Here is a 20,903-nt window from a genome sequence, read left to right as displayed (position 1 = left end):
ACATTCAACTTAAAAGCCAATTTTTAGAAGCGATTTTCATGTTTTATCATCTTTATGATGGTGCAATTACTTTTTTCCATTTTTATTTTATCTTCAATTGCACATGCTTCATTAGGACATGCTGGAAAAAAAAGAAGCTATGGATCGCATAGTCTGTTTTCTTATAAGGACCCATTTAGAGAAAAGGGTTGTGGATGGCTATGTCTAGTCTGTCCGTGCTTCCTGCAGCTAGTCTCCCTGTACTGCCTGTTAAGGAAAGTCTCTGCAGGTCACTGGTGAGCTAATGACTGAAGTTTGAAGTACTCATTATCACCTTCTATACAGTTAACAAGCCATGTCCATTTATAGCCTAATAAAAAAATAACTAACTGAATTGTTCAAAATCCAAAATTCTAAACTAAAGCTCACATCAAACTTCAAAATAAATACAATTTAATACAAAATAATAGGAAAAAAAAACATTTTACTTGCAAAAACCTATGCTTGGTCTCAAAGCTATCCTATTTAACCTACTGTATCCATTAGGGAACACACTGGATTTATGCAGTACATGAGAAATAATTGAACTTAGAATTCCAATGATGCGATCCACTGTGCTAGTAATTAGCTATTTCAGAGATTTGTGTGTGTACCTTAAAATAAGTCAATATGTGTGTTTCTTTAAATTTAGTTACAAATATTGGAAAAAGAAAATACTGTTTCTACAAAGTGCCGAATTCCTCTTCTTCATATGAAAGCCAATGAAAAAAAAATCAGGATGTTTAGAAGAGCTTCTCAACATTTTGCAGGATCACACCCAAGACAAGTTTAGAGACTGTGATCATCTTTATGAAAGGAACTCTTTCAGAAGTAAGTTACAACAGCTGTGATAGGACGGGTTTCCAACACTGTCTTCCTGAAGTCTCTTTAAATGATGGCATCATGTTCATCACTGTAATAGAAACACAGCAATTAATGTTCTGCAGTACAAGCAACAGTCAACATGAGAAACAGCCATCCAGCTGCGGCCAAGAAGGTTATTTTGTGAACAGAGGAGATCTTGTTGTGGAGGGCTGAGGGCAAATTGATCAATCTGGGAGTTACAGTCCTCTCTGAGCCAAGCCTGAAGTTAACACAACAACTTCATTTTGTCAACTCTCCTCCAGCTTCACGGGCCTTATTAATATTTTGGCTTTCACATTTAATTCAAGTACTTTTTTTTTAGATCAGCTGTTGCTCAGGCATTTTTATCCTATCTATCTTACCTACATCCAGTAGTAACAGCTAATCAAAGCCAGTTCACTAGCTCAGTGACAGGCTTCCTTTGTTTTAAAGATACTGTTGATTTAAATTCTACAGTATCTGTTCAAACACTACTGTGGGTATACATGTGCAGCAGGAACTGGTTGAATTCCACGACCAGCAAGCAGGAGTCAAGATGGGGAGAAAACACAAGGCCTAAACACTACCATCCCAACAAGTTTAATGACATTACCTCATTTAAAACAAGCTTCTCAGCTGACATGGATGATACTGAATAGGGGAAAGAAAAGCAACCTAGTTTTAAGGATTCCCAGTTCTTAAACAAAATGTGGGACAAGGAGGGGAGTCTGGAAGCCTGGAAGAAAACCAAGTAGAGCCGAGTATAAATGGAAAATGAGATGGTATCATTTTGATTGAACTATTCACTACAAAAAGGGTGAGATACAAGATGAAGCGAAAAATCACAGATGTCTGACTGGTTCTGTGCTCTCAGAAAGGAGAAGAAAAGAGTATCTCCACAAAGAAGAACCATACCCAAGACAACACTGGAATACTACCTCCTGTCCCGCAATCTGATACCATAAAGGAGAGACCAGTTGCCTGGAAGAAGCTGGTGGCAGAGAATCTGTTTTAAATGAGTGTTTTTCAACTTGTAGTCTACAGACTGTCTGAAGCACACAGACAACTTCTAAAGGGTCTTGAAAAGATAACCAAAAGTGAGCTTATTCTCAATAGGCTTGTGTCTGCTGTACAGAACCTACACTCCACAGGGAAAATACCAGCAGCCTGCAGCTCAAAGAAGGTTGAAAGTCACTGGTGTACATAGTGTAGATGAGTGAGTTTAGGTGGGATCCAGCCTATACCTTTCGATATCCACAGCACAGACTTCTTTACCTAAGACTGTCCTCACAGTAAGTGAATACAAAACCGCATGGATAGGCTGATTCATCTGACAGATTTACCCTGCTTTAGGGTAATACGAATGATATGAAAGGACTAGTTTAGATGCAGATGCCTGTATTTGGTTAAATGAATTCTACTTCTCATTTCATGGACTTGTGAAAAGTACTTCAAGTAGGTTCAGTGCATACAATTTTATGGACAGGTTTCTGGAGTTGAGAACAAGATAACACAGAAAACTAAATATTAGAAATCAACCAGTCAGCCTGCCTATATTGCAAGGTGGGGCAAAAGTCTGGATTGACAACAATCAAATACTGTGCTTTTAACAATGTGAATAATGGCTCTATTCTCTTTGAATGTTTTCTGTGTTAATAAATAAATGAATCAATTCAACAGTGGTGGCTTAAAAATGTAGAATATTAGACGTCTGGCTTTAAAACTGCCTGCTCAAACTATAGTTGAAGGTATGTAAAAGGTGATACAAAAGAGAGACGGTAACAGAGTTCCCATAAGACATCATATAGGTAATAGAAAATAGAGCTACTACAAAAAAATTAATGGCAAGGGGGAGGAAAACACCAAAGAGTGAACAGACAAATAGACTCTAGGAGAAAGTGTCAGGAAAAACAGAAGTGTCGGAAGTCTTACAAACTGCAGCAACCATTTCAAGAAAATGTTTTCAAGGAAACTTTAGCTATTCATAGAGTAGCTAATGGACGTGATCCTTTAAAAAAAAACCCAAAACTATTTTATATAATAGATCAGAGAAAAAACCCACAGAAAAAACAGGATAAAGGCATAATAATAATGAGGAATAGCTGAAGTGGTGAAAGACAAAGTATGTTAAATCTCTTAATGATATTAATATAATGTACATTAAACAAATGTATGTAGAGTTCATTCTCCTTGTTTCATTTGTCCTTGTTCCCCTCAATAAAGTAATAAATTGACAATCCCTTGGGAACTTACATGGTTCTGTACTGAATGCCTCTTCTAGAGTGATAGGTTTTGCATCCGATGTAGAGAATAACGAGGACTCCAAGTGTCAGCACAATGCCACCTACAAAACTGCCCACATCGAATCTGGAGGTTTTGGCTATGCCAGCCTCAGATTTCGACGTGGCTGAAAAGAAGAAAACAAAAGGCATATTTTACAGAGCTTGCAAAACTGTGTTTTGAGGGACTCCTCTATATCCTACTCTCCCCATTGACATATCATCTAAAGACCCAATTAGACAAATTTATCATAGATCAACTGGCAAGATACCAGCCAAGCACACTGAAACCTACAGCTCTGTTTCTAAGTGCCAGGTTCTGGTGATGCAGGAGCAGCTGATCCAACTGTTTGCTGCCTCTGGAAGACTGACTGCCCCTTCTCCCCTCCACCTCCCTCTTTCCCCTATCCTCTTCCCCCTGCACTCCTCACCTTCCACACATGCAGCTCCTGCCCTTCTTAGGCCAGTTCTAGTGTTTTTCATGCCCTCCCTGAGCTAATTCAACTCACTAAGCTGGCCTGAAATTAACCCAGGCAGAAAAGGAAGTTGCTTTTAGTCAGATGAGCATACTGAGTCAGGCTGCAGAGGGGTCCAACAACCACCAAGTCCATCAGCATAGTTACATGGTGGGAGTAAAATACTTTTGGTGGCGATGAGCTGTTGGATTGCTTTACCTTGTCTCATGGAATTGCACCCTCCACCTTGGAATGGAGGGTACAGCTCATGGAATTGTACCTCATCTCCAAGTGAGACCAGCTCTGCAGCCCAACACAAATATTGACATAGATAACATGACCTCAGATAAGCCACAGTTTCCACGTGAAAACAGGTTTTATCTTGCTACAACCTCCCACCAAAATACCCAGTCTGTGCCCATCTCTATTTGTACTTGCTACAGGGAGTGTTATGTGGCCAACTAAAGTTCTGCTGATGACAGCTTCACCTACCCAATAACGCTTCACTGACACGTGAGCAGCCCCGAGCTGTTTGGAATTGTAAACATGAAGTGTGATCAAGCAGCCAACTGCAAGGAAATACTGAATTCTACACTTACTGTTTTTGTATTAAAGGGTACTGTCAAACTGTATTTGACAACTTTTACATGAAGTGTGACCCATTCATAGTCATATTCTATCCTCCATTAGGGATAAAATTCATTCCATTGCTAAAAATGTAGCCAACAGAACCCAGTCTTTCTACCAAGCCAGCAGACATATTTTGAACCACAAGTCAGTTGTGAAAAAGGAAGTATTAGAGATGAGTTCAAATAAGCTGTTGAAGGGACAGCTGAACAAATACAGAAGTTGTTTTCAAAAGCCAGGCTTTCTCCTAAGATTGCTAATCTCCTTGCTGGTGACTGCTGGTTCAGACCACTCACATTTTTTTTTTCCCAGGTCTTTCAGGTTAAGTGAAGCCTTATTTAAAGAAGTGGAGTGCTCAGAGCAACGTTATTGTGGCCAAGTTAATAAACCCGCACCTTACTCTCGTTTTTCAGCATGCAAATGCCTTCTTTCTTTGTTACAGTACTGAAAAACTAACACTTCTACAACTTGTACAACACATCAATGTGTATACAAGCCTTTATGAGCTTCTTGAAATGTGAACTCACCTGTTACAGAAGTGAAAGAAATCCTGGAAGTGGTCACCACTGTAATATTGAGTCGTGATGATGTGACTGATGAAGCTGTGGTGGATCTTGTCGTCTGGCTGATCTTGGTGGGCTGAGTCGTCAAGGTGACAGACGTAGTGGTGTTGGTGGGCTGATTGCTACTGGTCAGATGAACAGTACTTGTGGACAAACCTGGGAAATTTTTATTTGTGATAATCACACAGAAAAATACATAAAAATAATAAACTGTATACTCATTGAATAAGACAGCATTTATCATGCCCAAATACAATGACAGAGTAACAATGAAAATTCCACTGCATGGATACCCAGGTTTGCATACAGACTCCTCCCCTATGCCTTTCCTTTGGAAAGATCTAACTTCTGATTTCTGGGGCTCAAGGCCAGGAATGGTTTAAAGGAAAGGCCGTAGAGAAAACCTGGATAACATCTGATAACTTTTAGAAGGGTCGGTGTTTTTTTGGATAACACTATCCAATTCCATAGAATCACGCCTAACTTACAGTACTTTAAAATGTGATAAAATTCTGCATGAAGAATAACTTTCCATTTGAAGTGCCCAACTTTTCAGATAACTAAGCTTTTCTGATAAGAATGGATTTTGCATGAAAATGCCCTCCCAATTCTAGCAATGATTTAACCTTTAATTTGCTTTACTAAGGCTGCATGTATATTAAACTTCCCAGAGAGAATTCCTTATGTATGTTAAACTTAAGGTTCAAAAGGTTTTCCACATGTGATAAAAGTTTGACTAAAGTAAATCTGCTGGCTTGTATCATTTATTTAGTATTGAGCTGTCTTGCAAAGGTTAAAACAAAGAATGGAATGCTGTTTCACAAGTTTAATTGACACCTAATATGTCACTTTTACTCTGCTTTTACCTAACACTTCCCCTTCCCTCTTCAGAAAACAGTGATGAACTGTTCAGAGTAAAAATACCATGAAGCAAAATTCAAGAATAATAGAGATTGATATTTATAGCAAAATCCTCAGAACCTTAGTAGAAGGCAGACAACTAGAATGATCTTAAGAGTAATTACTTATTTTCCTAAGAAGGAACTAACAAGAAACATGAGCCTGTTATGCAACTAACGTTTCTCTAAGCAGACGATATGAGGCAAATAGCTTTTATGTATGAAGGAATTACAGGGAGAAAAAGCTGCCTTTGCAGTTGTCTACTTCTGTATTATTTCTATAACCTCACGCAAGCTGGGTTCATTTTAAATACCACAAAAGCTTTTCATTATAGACATTCAAATGTCTAATTATACCCACGTTTTCTTGAAATTGTCTAAAACTAGAACAACTGAAGATTAGGTGGTTTCTTTTCAATTCCACAGTAAACTTGATATTCAATTTCTGCTTTTTTATACAGCATCTAAAATGCTTCTACAGAATAATCTTCCTGTAAGTGTAGTTTAAAACATGAGTAGCAAAGACACCATTCTGTGTGTAGCTAAGACTTAAGTATCACTGCTTCCAGTACAAACGTGAACATCAAAAACTTAAAAAAGCCCAAACAATATGACAAAGTAAGCATTCAGAAAGCAACAGGCCTACACAACACACTTCTGAGACATTTAACATTAAAACTACTGAAACAGCCCAATACAGTCCCCATCATAAATGTTATTTATTTTCCTGTTCTTTAATGTTATAATTGTATTGTGCCATAACCCTAGGAAAGACTTTGAAATGAGCATTCACTGAGATGGAACAGTTGGAGTACTATATTCATGTGCTTACCTTGTTACAATTAGGAAATTCAGTTCCTCTATGAAGCATGTGTAAAATACATCAGATAAAATTCAGGGCACATTTTAATACTGACAGGTAAACTCCCCAAAGGCACAATGATCCATAAACATCAAATGGTTCCTCATTGTAGGAAATAAACAAGGAAATTGCTATACGGAAACCATCTACAGTTACATGACATGAAACCACACCTGGTAACTGCATTCCTAATATAAAAGACACCAAAAGGAAAGAAAGACAAATCTGAATGCAAGTGCCAACCAGTCAGTTTTCTGGTTTGTTTTGTGGGTTTGTTTTGGTTTTTTTGAGCCATAATTTCTGAGAGTCAAACTGGCTTGTGTTTCTGAACAATGTAATGGCTAATGGTTCCATGCGTAACATTATTAAACGATGTTACACAAAGATGGTACTTTTTCCATGGGCACTAAATTACCCTACAGAAAACCTGAGTCAGCACAAAAAATATCCAAGCAGCTATCATGAGGAATTTCAGCAAATTTGCACATTACCTTTCCCCCCCCTCTCTTTCCTACTAGCAATCATTCTTTCTTACTTTATCAAGATTAGAGCACTTGGTGATGTAACATTTATACTAAGAGTAAAATCTGGTTAATCTCCTACAGACTTATCTTTCATGATGTATTTAGCATCAGTCATTTCAAAACATCATTGGGAGGCTATCTGAGGCAGCTGGAGAATTCGGGAAGCTGACATGAATTGGTCACCAATCTGTTCTTTGTCTTTGAAAAATCTTACCCGTACTATTTTACCAACAGAGTTAAGATGAAAGAACATTTGCCAGCAACATCTGTCCTTTTATCTTTTATTTCCCTAATTACTTTTCCCCAAAAAGACCAGCTGGGCTTCATTGAACATCACACTAAACAAACCCAGACTGCCTGAGTTAATTTTTATTATTTAAAAAGGATGCATGCCAGCAATATAGTTCAGGTTTATGATGCTTTGTTTTTAAGGCAGATAAGTATTTTATTTGATATGCTACCTGTGTTAAAACATTAAATAGCTATGCTATATCCATCAATCAAACTATATATACAGCATAAAGATAAGAATTCTTAGCAGCATGCACTACTCCCTCAGTGCTCTAATTCAAGAACGAACACAACAACTCAAATTCCATAAGCACCATGCTAACATAAAAAATAATTATTAATGTTCTTCCTAAAATAAATAAATACTTTCCTTTGCATGGAAAATGACTGAATAGAACAGACTTTTGCTTCTGTGATTAAAAGCTTCAAAAAAAAAAAAAAAAGGCAGAGACTTTAAACAAAATTAAGTACACATATCCAGTAGTGTTTATTCTGAAGAGGCTGAGACAGATCATCAAAAGGGATGAACACTGTCGTAAAATCTATGAAGTTTCTAACAAAGAAAAAAAAAAAGAGAAAAAAAAGAGAAGTATTTGAATTATAAACTGTTTGAAGCAATGCATAGCTGCCTGTTAGGTTTGTACTGTGCCTAACAGTAAAGGGCTCAGGCCTCTTTTTACTGTTATTATCCAGATGTAGTAAAGCTCAGACCTCTGCAAGAAACCCATAATCAGGGCTGCAGCAGAGGCCGGAAGGGTTGGAGCACAGGGTGGGTGAAACACCTGTGGTTCACAATGGCTTTACACATGGGGAAGGCCCTAAGGCAACAAGGGGATTACAAAAATGTCTCCACTTTCCAAGTTAGACATGCTTAAACTGGTACACTGCAGGCAATGGAATGAGAAACCGCACCACTTCCTTGCTATCAAAAGGTCTTTGCAGAGATTTTCTTCCTGGCGAGTAGTTTACTCTTAAATGAATACCAAGTAACTTCTGAGTGTGTTAGCTCAGAGGTTATCTGGACACTACAGAGACACAAAGTGAGAGCTGTACTGGAAGTGGAATGACATAGTTGGGACCTTGTGATCAGCATAAAACTCCACAAATACACTATCTTAGGGTAGGCACAGTATTTCTGTCCTGCTTTCACATGGATCTTAGCACAAACAGGACCCAGTTCACGCATGGAACTAGCTTTGCTTCTCTCAGATACAACATTTCTGTTGTTCATAGACTGAACAACTGCATCACATTAGTTCTTATCCAGTCTTTACTGATGTGGTGAAATATGCCTGTGGAGGTTCTTCCAGAAAATAATTTTTTTAATTTCCTTTTTTAATAATCTCACAATTGGAACACTTCAAATCCAAGTGGATGAACTGTTTGTTTGCATCCCAGGTTAAATACCTGCTTTCAAATTCTACTAGTTGATCTAATACACATATTTTTTCTTTCCACAGATGTGTTTTGTAAACATGTTACTTATGTTGGATCATCACAACTGCAACACTGCTGCCTTGCAAAATCATTCTTACCTACAGTTCTTTTGCCAAGTTGTGAAGGAAAGACGGTAGTCCTAGAACAATGCAAAAGTACCCATGACAGACTGTCCCAGGTCTGCTGCTCACGTCTCACTTGAACTCCACCGTTTTGTGCTATGAGCTCTGTAATGACTATTTTCTATGGTATAAGGTGCCATGAGTCTTACCTAAAAGCAAATGGAGTCTTACTCTTGAAATTCAAGCCACCGGGACTTCTTTATACCCAAAATCTATTTACTCTGAAATAACATTAAACAGACAAGCACTGTTTGCACAACAACCTTTACTCCATGAAAATGGAAGAAGTTTGCTTAGAGACAAAGAATGAACATTAAAAAGACCAACTTCTTTCAATTCTTCCTTGAAGTTTTATTTTGTTTCCTGTTTTTAAATGGCACTGCAAATGTCACTGCTTCTACTAATGAAGCATGCTACCTAAACTTGAAAGACAACACAGCTTCATTTCAGAGTTGTTTTATGTGTTGCCTCTCAGCCCTAAAATGATAATGCCTCTCTCAAATACTCGCTTTTGATGGAAATTTCTTTAGAATTTGGTATGACCTGGGGTAGGTTTGGTTTAGCTTCTAGGTTCATAGTAATGGACAAATGAACTGATACATACCTACTGCAGATGTTGCTGTAGATTGTGTGGATGATGTAACAGTAAGATTGGATGAACTGCTATTGCCTTCAAGGAAACAAGAAAAGAAATATTATTAATTTTCATTTTAACATACTATAATTAAAGTATCTATGTTTGCAGGCTACAAGTGGGAATACAGTGGGGAGTATTCCATCCCAAAGCAGATGGTTTTATCCCTCTGCAAAATGCTCCCAGATCTCAGTGCAGCGAGAACATAGTTACACCGTATGCACAGCAGTGCCCAAATGGTTGGTATCTGAATTCTTTACATCTCATCTATTTGCTCTCTTCCACTTCTATGTTATGCTCTATTCCAGTTACTGTTGTCAGCTGTACTGTCACTGACTTTCTTGACCTACTTAAGCACTGTGGCTTTTTTTTTTTTCTAGTTTTTATTCCTCTATTTCAGTTCCATTTCCTGTCTCTCAATCTTTTCTTTCATTTTGCTGCATCTCTGTTACAAATTGGGCTCATGCTAGGAACATACTGTAGTTGTGTCAAGTAGGGACAGACCGATATCCTGTGAACCATCTTTCTGTGTGCTTACGCTCTCACGACACAAAAAGGGGTCCTAAGAATGTACCTGTTTCTAAATACTAAAAATATAAACCATGTTTCAGTCTTAATGGTTTTGTCCTTCCCTCCTTTCTTTCACTTCTACTTTTCCAGTTCTCCTTTTTTTCCCTTCCTACTCGTTACTTCTAGGTTTTCAGGTACCATCCCACTCTCACTTCTGTCCTCATTGCTGCATCCCTCTTCAGTATTTATTACAGGATAACTGTCTCTTCCTCCTGGCAAAGATCTACTGGGCTGTTCAGTAACTCCTGTTCCTGGAAGCACCACTGCCCATACTTCTCTCCCTTTGTTCTGCACTGTTGTCTACGCCCATTCTGTGATTATTCTTTTCTCTGAGGTAACTGATCTTTTACAGCATCCTCCCGCATTGCTAGTGCTATGCGCCTTGCAGCAGCTCAATCACTTTTCAGCACAGCTGGAAAACAAAGTGCATAACCTCAGGGATGACAAGAATAGCAACAGAGCTACCAGAATCAAGCAGCACGCCTATTTCCTTTGCTGGATATGCTGTTCTTACAACTGGAAAAGTCTAGTCTAAAACAGTTTTGTCAACCCTCTTTGCAATTGCATACAAGCTTAGGTTTAAGAACAAATGCAACAAGTTTACACCTTCATAATACCTACCAAAAATAGGGGGTGGGGGGGAAATGAACGAGGGGGAATGATTTTGCCTTTTCTTTGGTATAATCATAGCCAATTTGCCCCACCATTGAGTATTGCACACATAACCCTTATACTGACATACCTGGGATATTAAATTGCAGATTTAATTGCCTTTGAGAAACAGCCTATGATTGTACAATTGCAATCACATTCTTTCTTGGATATGTTGACTTCTATACCAGTGTAAGCCATGGATATGCCTGGAGCTAAACCTTTCCCACACTGGCCCAATACTGTAACCAGAACACAGCTTTGGGTTTCCCCCAAGTTCTGAGTGCGTTCTGATGCAACCCTGGGAACACATCTGGATGTGGACTGCATGCTCACACAGGTGAAAAGAAGCCACGTACGTTGCCTGGAATTTGGGTGTGAGTCAGTGATGCAATTAACACAAGATAGGGTGAGTCAATGAGCAGAGTTTTGGCTATACATCCCACGCGTTGGCCAACAGCAAGTGAGATGAGTGAAATAGTACAGGGCAAAAATGACTCAAGGAATATGCCTTTTGCATGGCACATGCTTAAAGGTGTACAGCTTAACACAGTCAAAATAAGATTACACTATGAAATAAACATGTACTTTAGCAATGAGTATGGTGGACCTAGAATCCATTCTGATCTTAACAATCAAATTAAAAAGTGCCTTGCCTTTTTCTCAAGGGCACTGAAGTCTAGCCTAACAGACTTCTGGAGCTACTGGTTCTCTTTTTAACTGTTGGCAGGTATTTCTAGTTCTATACGTAAAATTTTCCTATGTTATTTCTCCTCTCTCTTTTGCTCCGGGGTACCTAAGGATATGAGGATTGAGTTGTGTTCTACTGTTCACCAGTTCCTCTTAAATATCTTTAGTTGTCCTGGCATAGATGTGACAATCGCAGTACCTCCCGCCTGCCCTACAGCAGTTTACAATTCAATAAAATAAAATAAAGAGAAAATCATTACAGGACAGCTTAAGGCATACAGTAATCCGTATTGCTTTTCTCCATGCTACTGAGGAACAACAACAGAAATGACAAGAGTATTACCTTGCAACTCATTGACTGGAATCATAGTAAAGGGTGTAGTGCTGCTGGAGTTGTTTGTCTCTTCATTTCGTACATAAAAAAACAAGAAGAATGAGATAGTTTTAGGTGCTTTATTACTAAGAAGCGAAAAAAAGTTAGTACAGCATCTGTCACTTGCTTTGGGCATATAAATGACTAAGCTACCATGGATAGGAGTCAGGGATAATGACAATACAAAAGCACGGTACCACAACAGCCTGCTCTTAGCACATTAAAAATGACATTTGCACTACCCAGCCATCAAATGAACAGGAACTCTGTCCCATCCTCAGTTTTATCTTCCCCATCATCACCATCCCAAGTTGTCTTTTTCCTTAAGATGAAAGGAGACTGAAAGAAATAAGAGGTAGAAAATCAGGCACCTTCCTTCAGTAATAGCATATGACCTGCACCACCTACAGCAGAAGGAAAGGAGCTTCTCACATAAATATTTTCCTATAAAGTCTGAAAGGCCTTTGCGGACAAATGAGCGCTTGCCATGCCCCCAAATGGACAGCATGGTAAGACAATAAGATCCACTAAGAAGTTGCATTGCTTAGTTTGGGACTAACAGCACGTTCCACTAATGCATCCACTGAGCATTTGGCAGGTGAGGAGTGGGATAGAAAAGGATCACACCTCTGGGAAAATATCATCATACCCTACTGACTAATTGAGGCCTGATTACTCTGTCCTCAGGCTTGGTGTACAAGCAAGTGGTAGAATTTAAAGGTAAACAACACAGAATGACAAGTCTGGCATTCACAAGCATGCAAGAGGATCAGTTGTGAATTCTGCCTTTGCCAAGCAGAGTTTAGTTTTGATCACTTATAACAATATTCTGCTAAAGGCAAGCGAATAGCCTGCATTAAATACCACAGAAACAGGGCATTCTGAGTAGTTACAAAACCTTAGTGAAGATCTCAGAATGGTAAAGCTTGCAAATATGAATGACAAACCACTCATTGTATCTTAACCCTGCAATATCAACATTGAGGGCAGCACTGCAAGATATTTTAGACTGTTTAATTAGGGAGCTTAGGGAAAACAAACAAACAAACAAAGGAAGATGGGACACAGCTAAATTAAGCTTCCCTAGGAAAGACCCAATCCTGTAGAAAGTTGTCTACATAGAGCTAGTCCCCCTGCATTTAACAATGATCTGACTGAGGAACCTAACCCAACAGAAAACTGACATTACCCTCCTCCCCAACAGTACACAATGTCTTTTGCTGCCTCAACCAGCAGAATGGGCTCCCTGTTCATGATTACATGAAAGAGACAGGCAGGAACCAGAGGTGGAAGAGCAGACAGGACTGTATTCGTCCTAATTCAGGTCAGCTTGGACTGCACACCTTGAAAGACATCAAGGACCTTATCTAGCTTAAAATATACAACTTTTTTTTCTTTTTTCCCTCCTCAACCCCCCCCCCCAAACATCGGTAAGTTTATTTATTTGCATCACAAGCAGTTGCTCCAGAATACAAATACATCGAAATATAGAGTACTGCATAAGCATACGCCACATCAGAACACGTGGCAGTGAACAGGACAGGTGAGAAAAGGAAAATCTTAAAATGACACTATTCCCAAACTGTTCTCTGCCCTCAGACTGTGGTTTTGGATTTGAAGCCGTATGTATCACTGTAGGGACAGCAGGAGACTTCAACCAGGGAGGTGGGAAGGGCGTTCTGCGTTAAGGCAAAGGGAAAAACAGCACATGCTTTTATGCAGCAATGGCTCTGACAACTGGAGACTCTCATTCGAGACCACTGCACTGCAAGGGTTAGACATCTGCACTGACCCAGGTGCACAAGCGCAGGCGGGAGTACAGGAAGGAAGGGGAGAAAAGCTGGCAGCCAGATACAGCGTGGAAGGTCCTGCGGACAAGCGGAGATAAAGCTCTTTGGGCCACAGGGTTAGTTGCCATGTTGGGCCTACAGATCTTGAGTAGCGAAACTCTGTCCTGATGCTTGTTCCCCCAGTGATCCGGAGAAGAGAGGGGATGGAAGAAAAAAAACCCCAACAAACTCTGTGTTAATTTTTCGTGATGAAACAGAATGAAAACAAGGAAATACCCAACTTAAAACAATGCACCAAAGCGCTGCATACTGGAAACAGACAGGAAAAGGGCATCAACAACATTTTTGTCAGACAACTCTGTTTGCAGCTAAAAACACAACAGCTTGTGGCTGGCCAGGGTGTATCTGAAGGCAAGCGTGCTTCCTGTGAAACGCTACAGCACAGCTTGGTACGCTCTTGCGGTTTTGATGCTCTACTGTGCAAGAAGTCATGAGTTGGAGACTAAGCAAACTCTCAAAAGGGCAAAATCAGGCCAGTTCGTCCAGATTTATGGCTGGAATTCATCTTCCAGAGTGGTATTCAGACACGGGAGCTGAAGATCCGTGCTTGTGCTAAACACATAGATAGATGTAGGGTAAGTGACAGGGAGAGCTCTGATACTTGTCAAAAATGAACAGGACAAGATTTTAAATTGACTTGATTTTGCCAGATCCTGCAGAAATCAACACAGTAGATAACACCCATGATGCTTTAACAACAGGAATCTGTAGTCTCCAGCTCAAGCATGTGCCAAATTACTATTCTGTGGTTGATGAAGCCTGGTAGGAGAACCATACACTGATGAGTGGCACTACTCATTCAATTCCCTGCACGTGACAAAGATCAATTTGCCCACTCCCACACTCGCATTTAAGATAAACACAATCCTAAGGACTCACAGGCTTTGCGTCTTGTCTAACTAGACCTCACGCTGCAGAAAGATGTTGGTATATAAACTCACGTTTTTACTAAGCACAATTTTACACATTAATTTTGGGGACATTTCAAAAGTAATCTTTAAAATTCTGCCTGGGCATCTTCTCTTTTCAAATTTGATGCATAGCAGGTAAGTAGGAGAGTTTTATGCCTAAGCCATTCCACTTTTGTTGGTTTAAAAAAACAAAAAGTACAGAGGCACCAACAATGCACAGTCCATCAGAAAGATCTCTGTCTTGCACAGTAACCTCTAAGCAATCCAAACGAATAAAAGCTGAGGTTCTAGAATGGTTAAAGCAGAGATGTTAGAGCAGCAACATGAATATAACCATCCCCTACATAGTCTCCACCATCAGGATACTCATTCTCAGTTGAACTGGATGAAACTGAAAATTCTGGAGATTAAAACAAAAACAACCCCCTGACCCCAGATCTATTGTAACATCTGCCAGGCAATTTTGGCAAACTATAAATTCGAATCCCTGCTATCTGGAAACTTTATATTTCTTTTCCCTTTGACTCAACTTGGTTTTTTGGTACTTATTTTTGAAGTGGCATTCTTGACCTACCAAGAAGGTAGGTCATCCTGAGACAGAGGCCAGGCACGATTATCTCAGCAATTTTTTTAACAGGTCCTCATGCCTTAGCATTGTGAAATTACCTCACAGTCTTGCAAAGGAAAGCGTAAACACCACTGCGTAGATGGTTAAGGAAACAACTTGGACCCAAGTAACCGATTCTCAACCCTGATCAATTTGAGACTGAAAAACCACAACACTTTTTGCTGTCACCCAAGAATCTAAGAGAAGGAAGGGGATACACTGAAATCAAAACGCCATGTCTGTTTTCAGGTCTGGAGGCTGCTGCTGCTGCTGTGATTTTTTGTACTGCGAGCAGTTTTGTATACAGGTAAGCTCTTGGAAGGTGTTGCTTAGCTATCTTTTCTGAACAGAACAGGAAAGGGGGGGGGGGAGGGGGCAGCTTCCTGCCAGGAGCATGGATTCTCCTTACTCACTCAGATATCAGGAAGCCAGCTGGATTTTACTAATAGTGAGAAGGATTTTTGCTAAACCATAACATTTCGGTGATGTTTCTTCCACTGACTTCACTGACACACAGAAATAAACTTTCCAGCAGAGTAAAAGAACAGCATTATATTGAAATAACCAGCCTGCCCAAAAATCTTTACTGGAGTGAGGACAAATGTACTGCCACTTTCGCTTTTTGCCAATCACAGTATTTGATGGGTTTCACACTTTCTCCTGTAGCATTCATTAGTGAATCACAAACTTTTGCTGAAACCAACACAAATCTCAGCAGTAGTTTCTGGAAGTTTCCGAGTAAGTCGGCAGAAAAAAAAGATACTTCAATAGATATGTTAGACTGAGCCTTAAAAGGGCACAACTTCTCTCAACATATTATAAATGGGGTCTAGACAACAAATTCACACGTAGAGGAGGGACTACATTTGACTGTCAAAAGTTACATGAGCTCATCCCTGCTGCGGGAGACAGCACTGACTGGACACTGAGTTAAACCAGAATATGCACTCAGGAAGCAGCATGATAAAAGACAGATCAGGCCAATCTTATACCAAATGAAATGACAGTCTATTGTTGTAAAAGGGAGGCTCTAAGATCCTAGCAGAGCAGTAAACAGCTTACTGGTAAACTTCAGAAAAAAGCTTGTTGTTTTCAGAAGGGCAATTACAAAGCTGTTCACGTTCCTTATTTTACTTTTTTTTGGTATCAATTTATATTATAGCTTCACCAGATTAAACAACAGCATATTAACACTGCTGGACTGACTGATACTCCTCCACATTCTTTATGGGAGGTTAATTTTGCTACCTGTCTTTCGGTTTCTTTACTATGGAAAATTGTGGGGCACTGCATGGGGCATTTCAGTCTTCTGAAAAGACAACTCTGGCAGCTCAGACTTTTGTATCGCTCACTTTATTTGAGCACATGTCAACAATTATCCCCTGAATCTGGCCACCTACCACTGGAGTTAAAGCACAAGAAAATAGGAGGCTGTGTATTATTTACGAGAATTGGGCATTAAAAAGGGACACTGCTGCAAGCGCCTGACAGAAATGTGACAAAACACTAACCGCAAAGCCACGGTGACCCCAAAGCCATGAAAGCCACCCTCCACCACTGCAGCACACCTCAGACCTCCACCAGGAAGGGTAAAGGGCAGCGATTCCCCCAGCGCGGCCCTGGACGCGACCCCGCGGCCCCCCCGGCTCCTCCACAGAATCGTGTGGGTTGGAAGGGACCTTTAAGATCATTCAGTCCAACCATCAACCTAACACTGACAAAACCACCACTAAGCCATCTCCCTCAGCACCACATCTACCCGCCTTTTAAACACCTCCAGGGATGGGGACTCCACCACTGCCCTGGGCAGCCTGTTCCAATGTTTTAACCTTTTTGTTGAAGAAATTTTTCCTGACATCCAATCTAAACCTCCCCTGGCGCAACTTGAGGGCATTTCCTCTTGTCCTATCGCTTGTTACTTGGGAGAAGAGGCCGACCCCCACCTGGCTACACCCTCCTTTCAGGTAGCTGTAGGGAGCGATCAGGTGTCCCCTCAGCCTCCTTCTCTCAAAGGCTGAACAGCCTCAGTTCCCTCAGCCGCTCCTCACAGGACTTGCGCTCCTCCACGACCCCCTCGTCCGCACCCTCACCGCGGGCGGGCCCTCGCCCTGCGCCCCGGAACACCCGCGGGGTTCGGGGAAGGTCTCCCGCTGTGCCTCACGCCTCCCCGCGCAGGCCGTGCCGCCGGAGAGGAGAGGAGCAGCGCCGCCGCCGCCCGCTTGGCCCGTCCCGCCCGCTCGGCCCGTCCCCCCGCGGCCGCTACTCACGGGAGCCGGGGACGAGCGGCAGCAGCAGCAGCAGCACCAGCGCTGCCGCCCGCAGCGCGCAGCAAGCGCCGCTGAGGAGCCGCATGGCCGCCGAAGGAGCCGCGGAGCGCCGGGTCGCAGCCTCCGCAGCACGCCGGGCGCTGCCTGACCGGGCCGGGGCGGGGTGAGGCGGAGTCCTGCGCGGGAGGCGGTCGCCGCTCGTCCCGCCCGCCGGCCCACGGCGGGGGCTGTCGCCGCCCGCCCCGCGCCTCCGCGGGGGATGTCCCGCCGGCGTCCCCTCCCTCCCTCCCGACCGCCCTCCTTCCTGCCGGGGTCCCCTCCCTCCATCTCCCCCGCTGGGGTCCCGTCCCTCCCTCTCCCGTCCGGTCCCCTTCCGCTCTCCCGGGTCCCCTATCTCCCTCCCGCCGGGGTCTTCCCCCTCTATCTCCCTCTCCGGGGTCTCCTTCCTCCCTCCCCCGGCGGTTTTAGGGCAGGCTGGGCGGCAAAGCCTCGTGGTGTCGGTAAGGAGAGGCCGGCGAGAGGAGAGGTCCGTGCGCGGGGAGGTGACACCCGAGTAGCGCTCTGGCGGGTCCGCGGACACGCGCGGAAACGGGTGTCGAGCGGCGGCAGCGCTGCCCGCGCACAGCGCGCGCCGTTACGGTGTGGGCCAGTCCGCTTTCTGGAGCGCGTTTTTAACGTCTCCCACCAGAGGCTCAGCAGTGAGGATTTATGCTCCTTGTCGGTAACGCTGATCTGCACAATGCCTGGTGGACCGATACTCTCCGCCGCGCCTCGCTGTGCGCGGCTTCGTGAGACGATGCTGGAACTGCCGGACCGTTCTCGGCGCGTTGCGATGGCGCTGGTCACCGTACACACAGCCTCTGCTTGTGCCCCGTACTGTTGACTCGCCAGAGCTAGTGCCGCCCAGCTGTTCCTCCGTATCCCCGTGTGCTTAGAAAACTGTGAAATCAGCCATAAAGGTGGTAGGGGAAAGTGAAAGGTAACGGCCGTGTTCAGGTCTTTCAAGTTTTTCTGCTGTACTTCTGACACAAAGCTGATGGTAGAAATTGATTTTTCAAAGGGAATTTATTAATATGCTCTTAAGAGTGAGAACGACTTGGAAATTATTTATCAAAGGAAGGAAAACGATGTGCTGCTACAAGTTGCTTTCTGATAAGTTAAAAAAAAAATACTTTTAATGTGGATAATTGTAGGAACATCATCAAAGCTGCAGTAGAATATTTAACACGTATTACTCCATTATGTTCGCTGCAGCACACTGGTGTTTCTGTGTCAAGGATGCACCTGAGCCGGAGACGGGAAGGCAACTGCCCCGCGAGCGCAGGGCTGTGAAACCCTGCCCAGGTACGGCGTGACACCCAGGTACCCTTCCCTAGTGACAGAATTGCCCTTTTACATGCATTTGCTCTATAAGTCTCAGCAAGCCAGTAGTAAACTGAAGTGCTGAATAAAGATTTTATTTTTTGTTTTTTTTTTTTTTTTTTCATTCGAGCCTAATTAGGCCTCATAGTTTGCGTTTGGTGAGAACAGATGCGTGCGTTACCCTTAAGGCATTTTCGTACACCTTTGTTCTGCATTGCTTCCTCTGCGGTTCTCACGATGGAGGTACCTGGAGACCAATGGGTGTCTTTTTCCTGTGAATTTTCTGAGCTGATCCTCCAAAGCTTTTCTTTATGATAGCAGTAGGGGTAATATCTGCAGCTAGCCTAACTCCGGGAAAGCTTAGAAATACCGGTAATCCACATGTTACTAGGGGCCTCTGTTTGGTTGTAGAGGCAAAGCTTATAGTGAGAAAGACTATTTTTTAATGAAACTAACGTATATTTAGAGGATAGAGATATTGATTATGTAAATCCTTAAGCTCTTACATAACTCCAGTGAACATTAGGCTTAGAAAAGACTGGAAGCAATTTATTTTGGAACAGCCTAATTAACATTGCGCAACTCATGTATCTGCAGGGAAAGAGTGGTTAAGATACATGGAACAGAGAGAAGTCAGAGGCTCGTGGGAGTCAGCTGCGTAACTCCTGTAGAAGTGATCCAACCTAAACTATTCTATGATTCTATGAACTGGGACGTGTTGCAAAGCCGTATAGGATCTTTACTGCATGAAGGCAGAGGTGTTGGAAGGTCCTGTGTTGGTTATTTTGGTGTGATCGTGCCTCATTTGGTGTTTGTTGTTCTATGGGAGGCGAATTTCTGACAGTGTATCTGGAGGTGGCTGGCTGTTTGTACGCTGAGAAGGAAACATTCTAACATTCTGGGAACAAGTTTAGTGGAAGTTATCATCTCCTTTTGGTACATGATGTAATTAGTGATTTTCCATATAGGTTCCCACATAAAAATAGGATAGGTGAGAGGTTTTTGTTTGTTTTTTTCCTAATTTTGTATGTGGTATTCAGTGTCAGGGAGCAGCAAGAATGGGGCTACCCCACAGTGCAGCTGAGCTGGGCGCTGAGGGTGCCCACAGGAGCTCACCAACCAGGGTGCAGTCCCACAGGACCTGGGCAGGGTGGAGTGGTGGTAGCGGCAGCGTCTGCCAGCAGTCTCGGACAAGTCAAGGTGCTGAGGCTCACCCGGGGAGTCCAGCTGGGAGGGAACAGCAGGAGATGGCTCAGAAGTAAGGCTATGGCATAGGTCCAGTGTCAATCCAGGGGACAGGATACAAGGGTACCACCTTTGTCAGTCTGGGGTCCCTCCAGGAAAACCAGTCACTAAATCAGGGCAGCTGGGGACGGGCACAGCTGTGGTGTAGCTCAGGCAGGGACTGAAGGCTGAGGCCAGAGTTGAACAGAGCTCGTGGATGAATGAGCAGAGGGCATGTGGCTGGAGGTCCCAGGTGAGGTTGGGCAGGGCTTAATATTACCAGATAAGGCTTGCTAGTGCACTCATGGCCCTGACATTCAGGCAGTTCGTTCAAAGGTACAAGCTGACCTCTTAGAGGAAAGTTCTTGATTGGTGACAGTTGTTCTTATGTTGGTGAGGTAGATGTATAACTGCTAGGACATCCACAAAAGTATTATGGATGAAAGTCCCACAACAGAATGGCCAAAATCCGTGGACCCTAAATATAAGCATCTTGGATCCATTTTGCCCATGAGGTGTTCAAATGGCTTTGTGGAGATGGTGCAGGTGAAACCAAACAACAGCTCCAGGGCAGGATGATCAATAAAAACCAGAAACACTCAGCTGGAACAAGGAAAACTCTTTTTATTCCTATCTGAAGCCTGATCCTCAGGAAAGATCTACAAAGGCAAGCCTGGGAACCAGAAGTACCAGTTCCACTCAGTATTGAAAACTTTGGACTCAGTATTTGCTTAATAAAAGTTTTATGACCACTATAGTTTTCCATACAACTCATCAACTGTTAACCCATTGTTGTTCCACAGAAGTTCACTTCTATAGGATGTCATGTCTCTTAGTCGACACA

At 42.4% G+C, this 20,903-nt stretch overlaps 1 protein-coding gene across 1 annotated transcript; it reads right to left on the bottom strand.

The window, feature by feature from the left end:
• Positions 1-841: 841 nt before the first annotated feature.
• On the bottom strand, positions 842-17,558 carry TMEM123 (transmembrane protein 123; the record flags this gene model as incomplete). The annotated part of the gene is made up of 6 exons (XM_082480289.1): positions 842-931; positions 3,115-3,268; positions 4,750-4,941; positions 9,525-9,590; positions 11,809-11,877; positions 17,474-17,558. 6 exons carry the CDS (start codon positions 17,556-17,558, stop codon positions 907-909), a joined length of 591 nt encoding a protein of 196 aa, XP_082336415.1. The 3' UTR covers positions 842-906.
• Positions 17,559-20,903: the final 3,345 nt, after the last annotated feature.

Source organism: Vanellus vanellus, assembly GCF_965231255.1.
Source record: "Vanellus vanellus genome assembly, chromosome: 1".
NCBI lineage: Eukaryota > Metazoa > Chordata > Aves > Charadriiformes > Charadriidae > Vanellus > Vanellus vanellus.
Note: the sequence above shows the minus strand (reverse complement) of the source record. Positions and strands in the feature narration are given on the sequence as shown.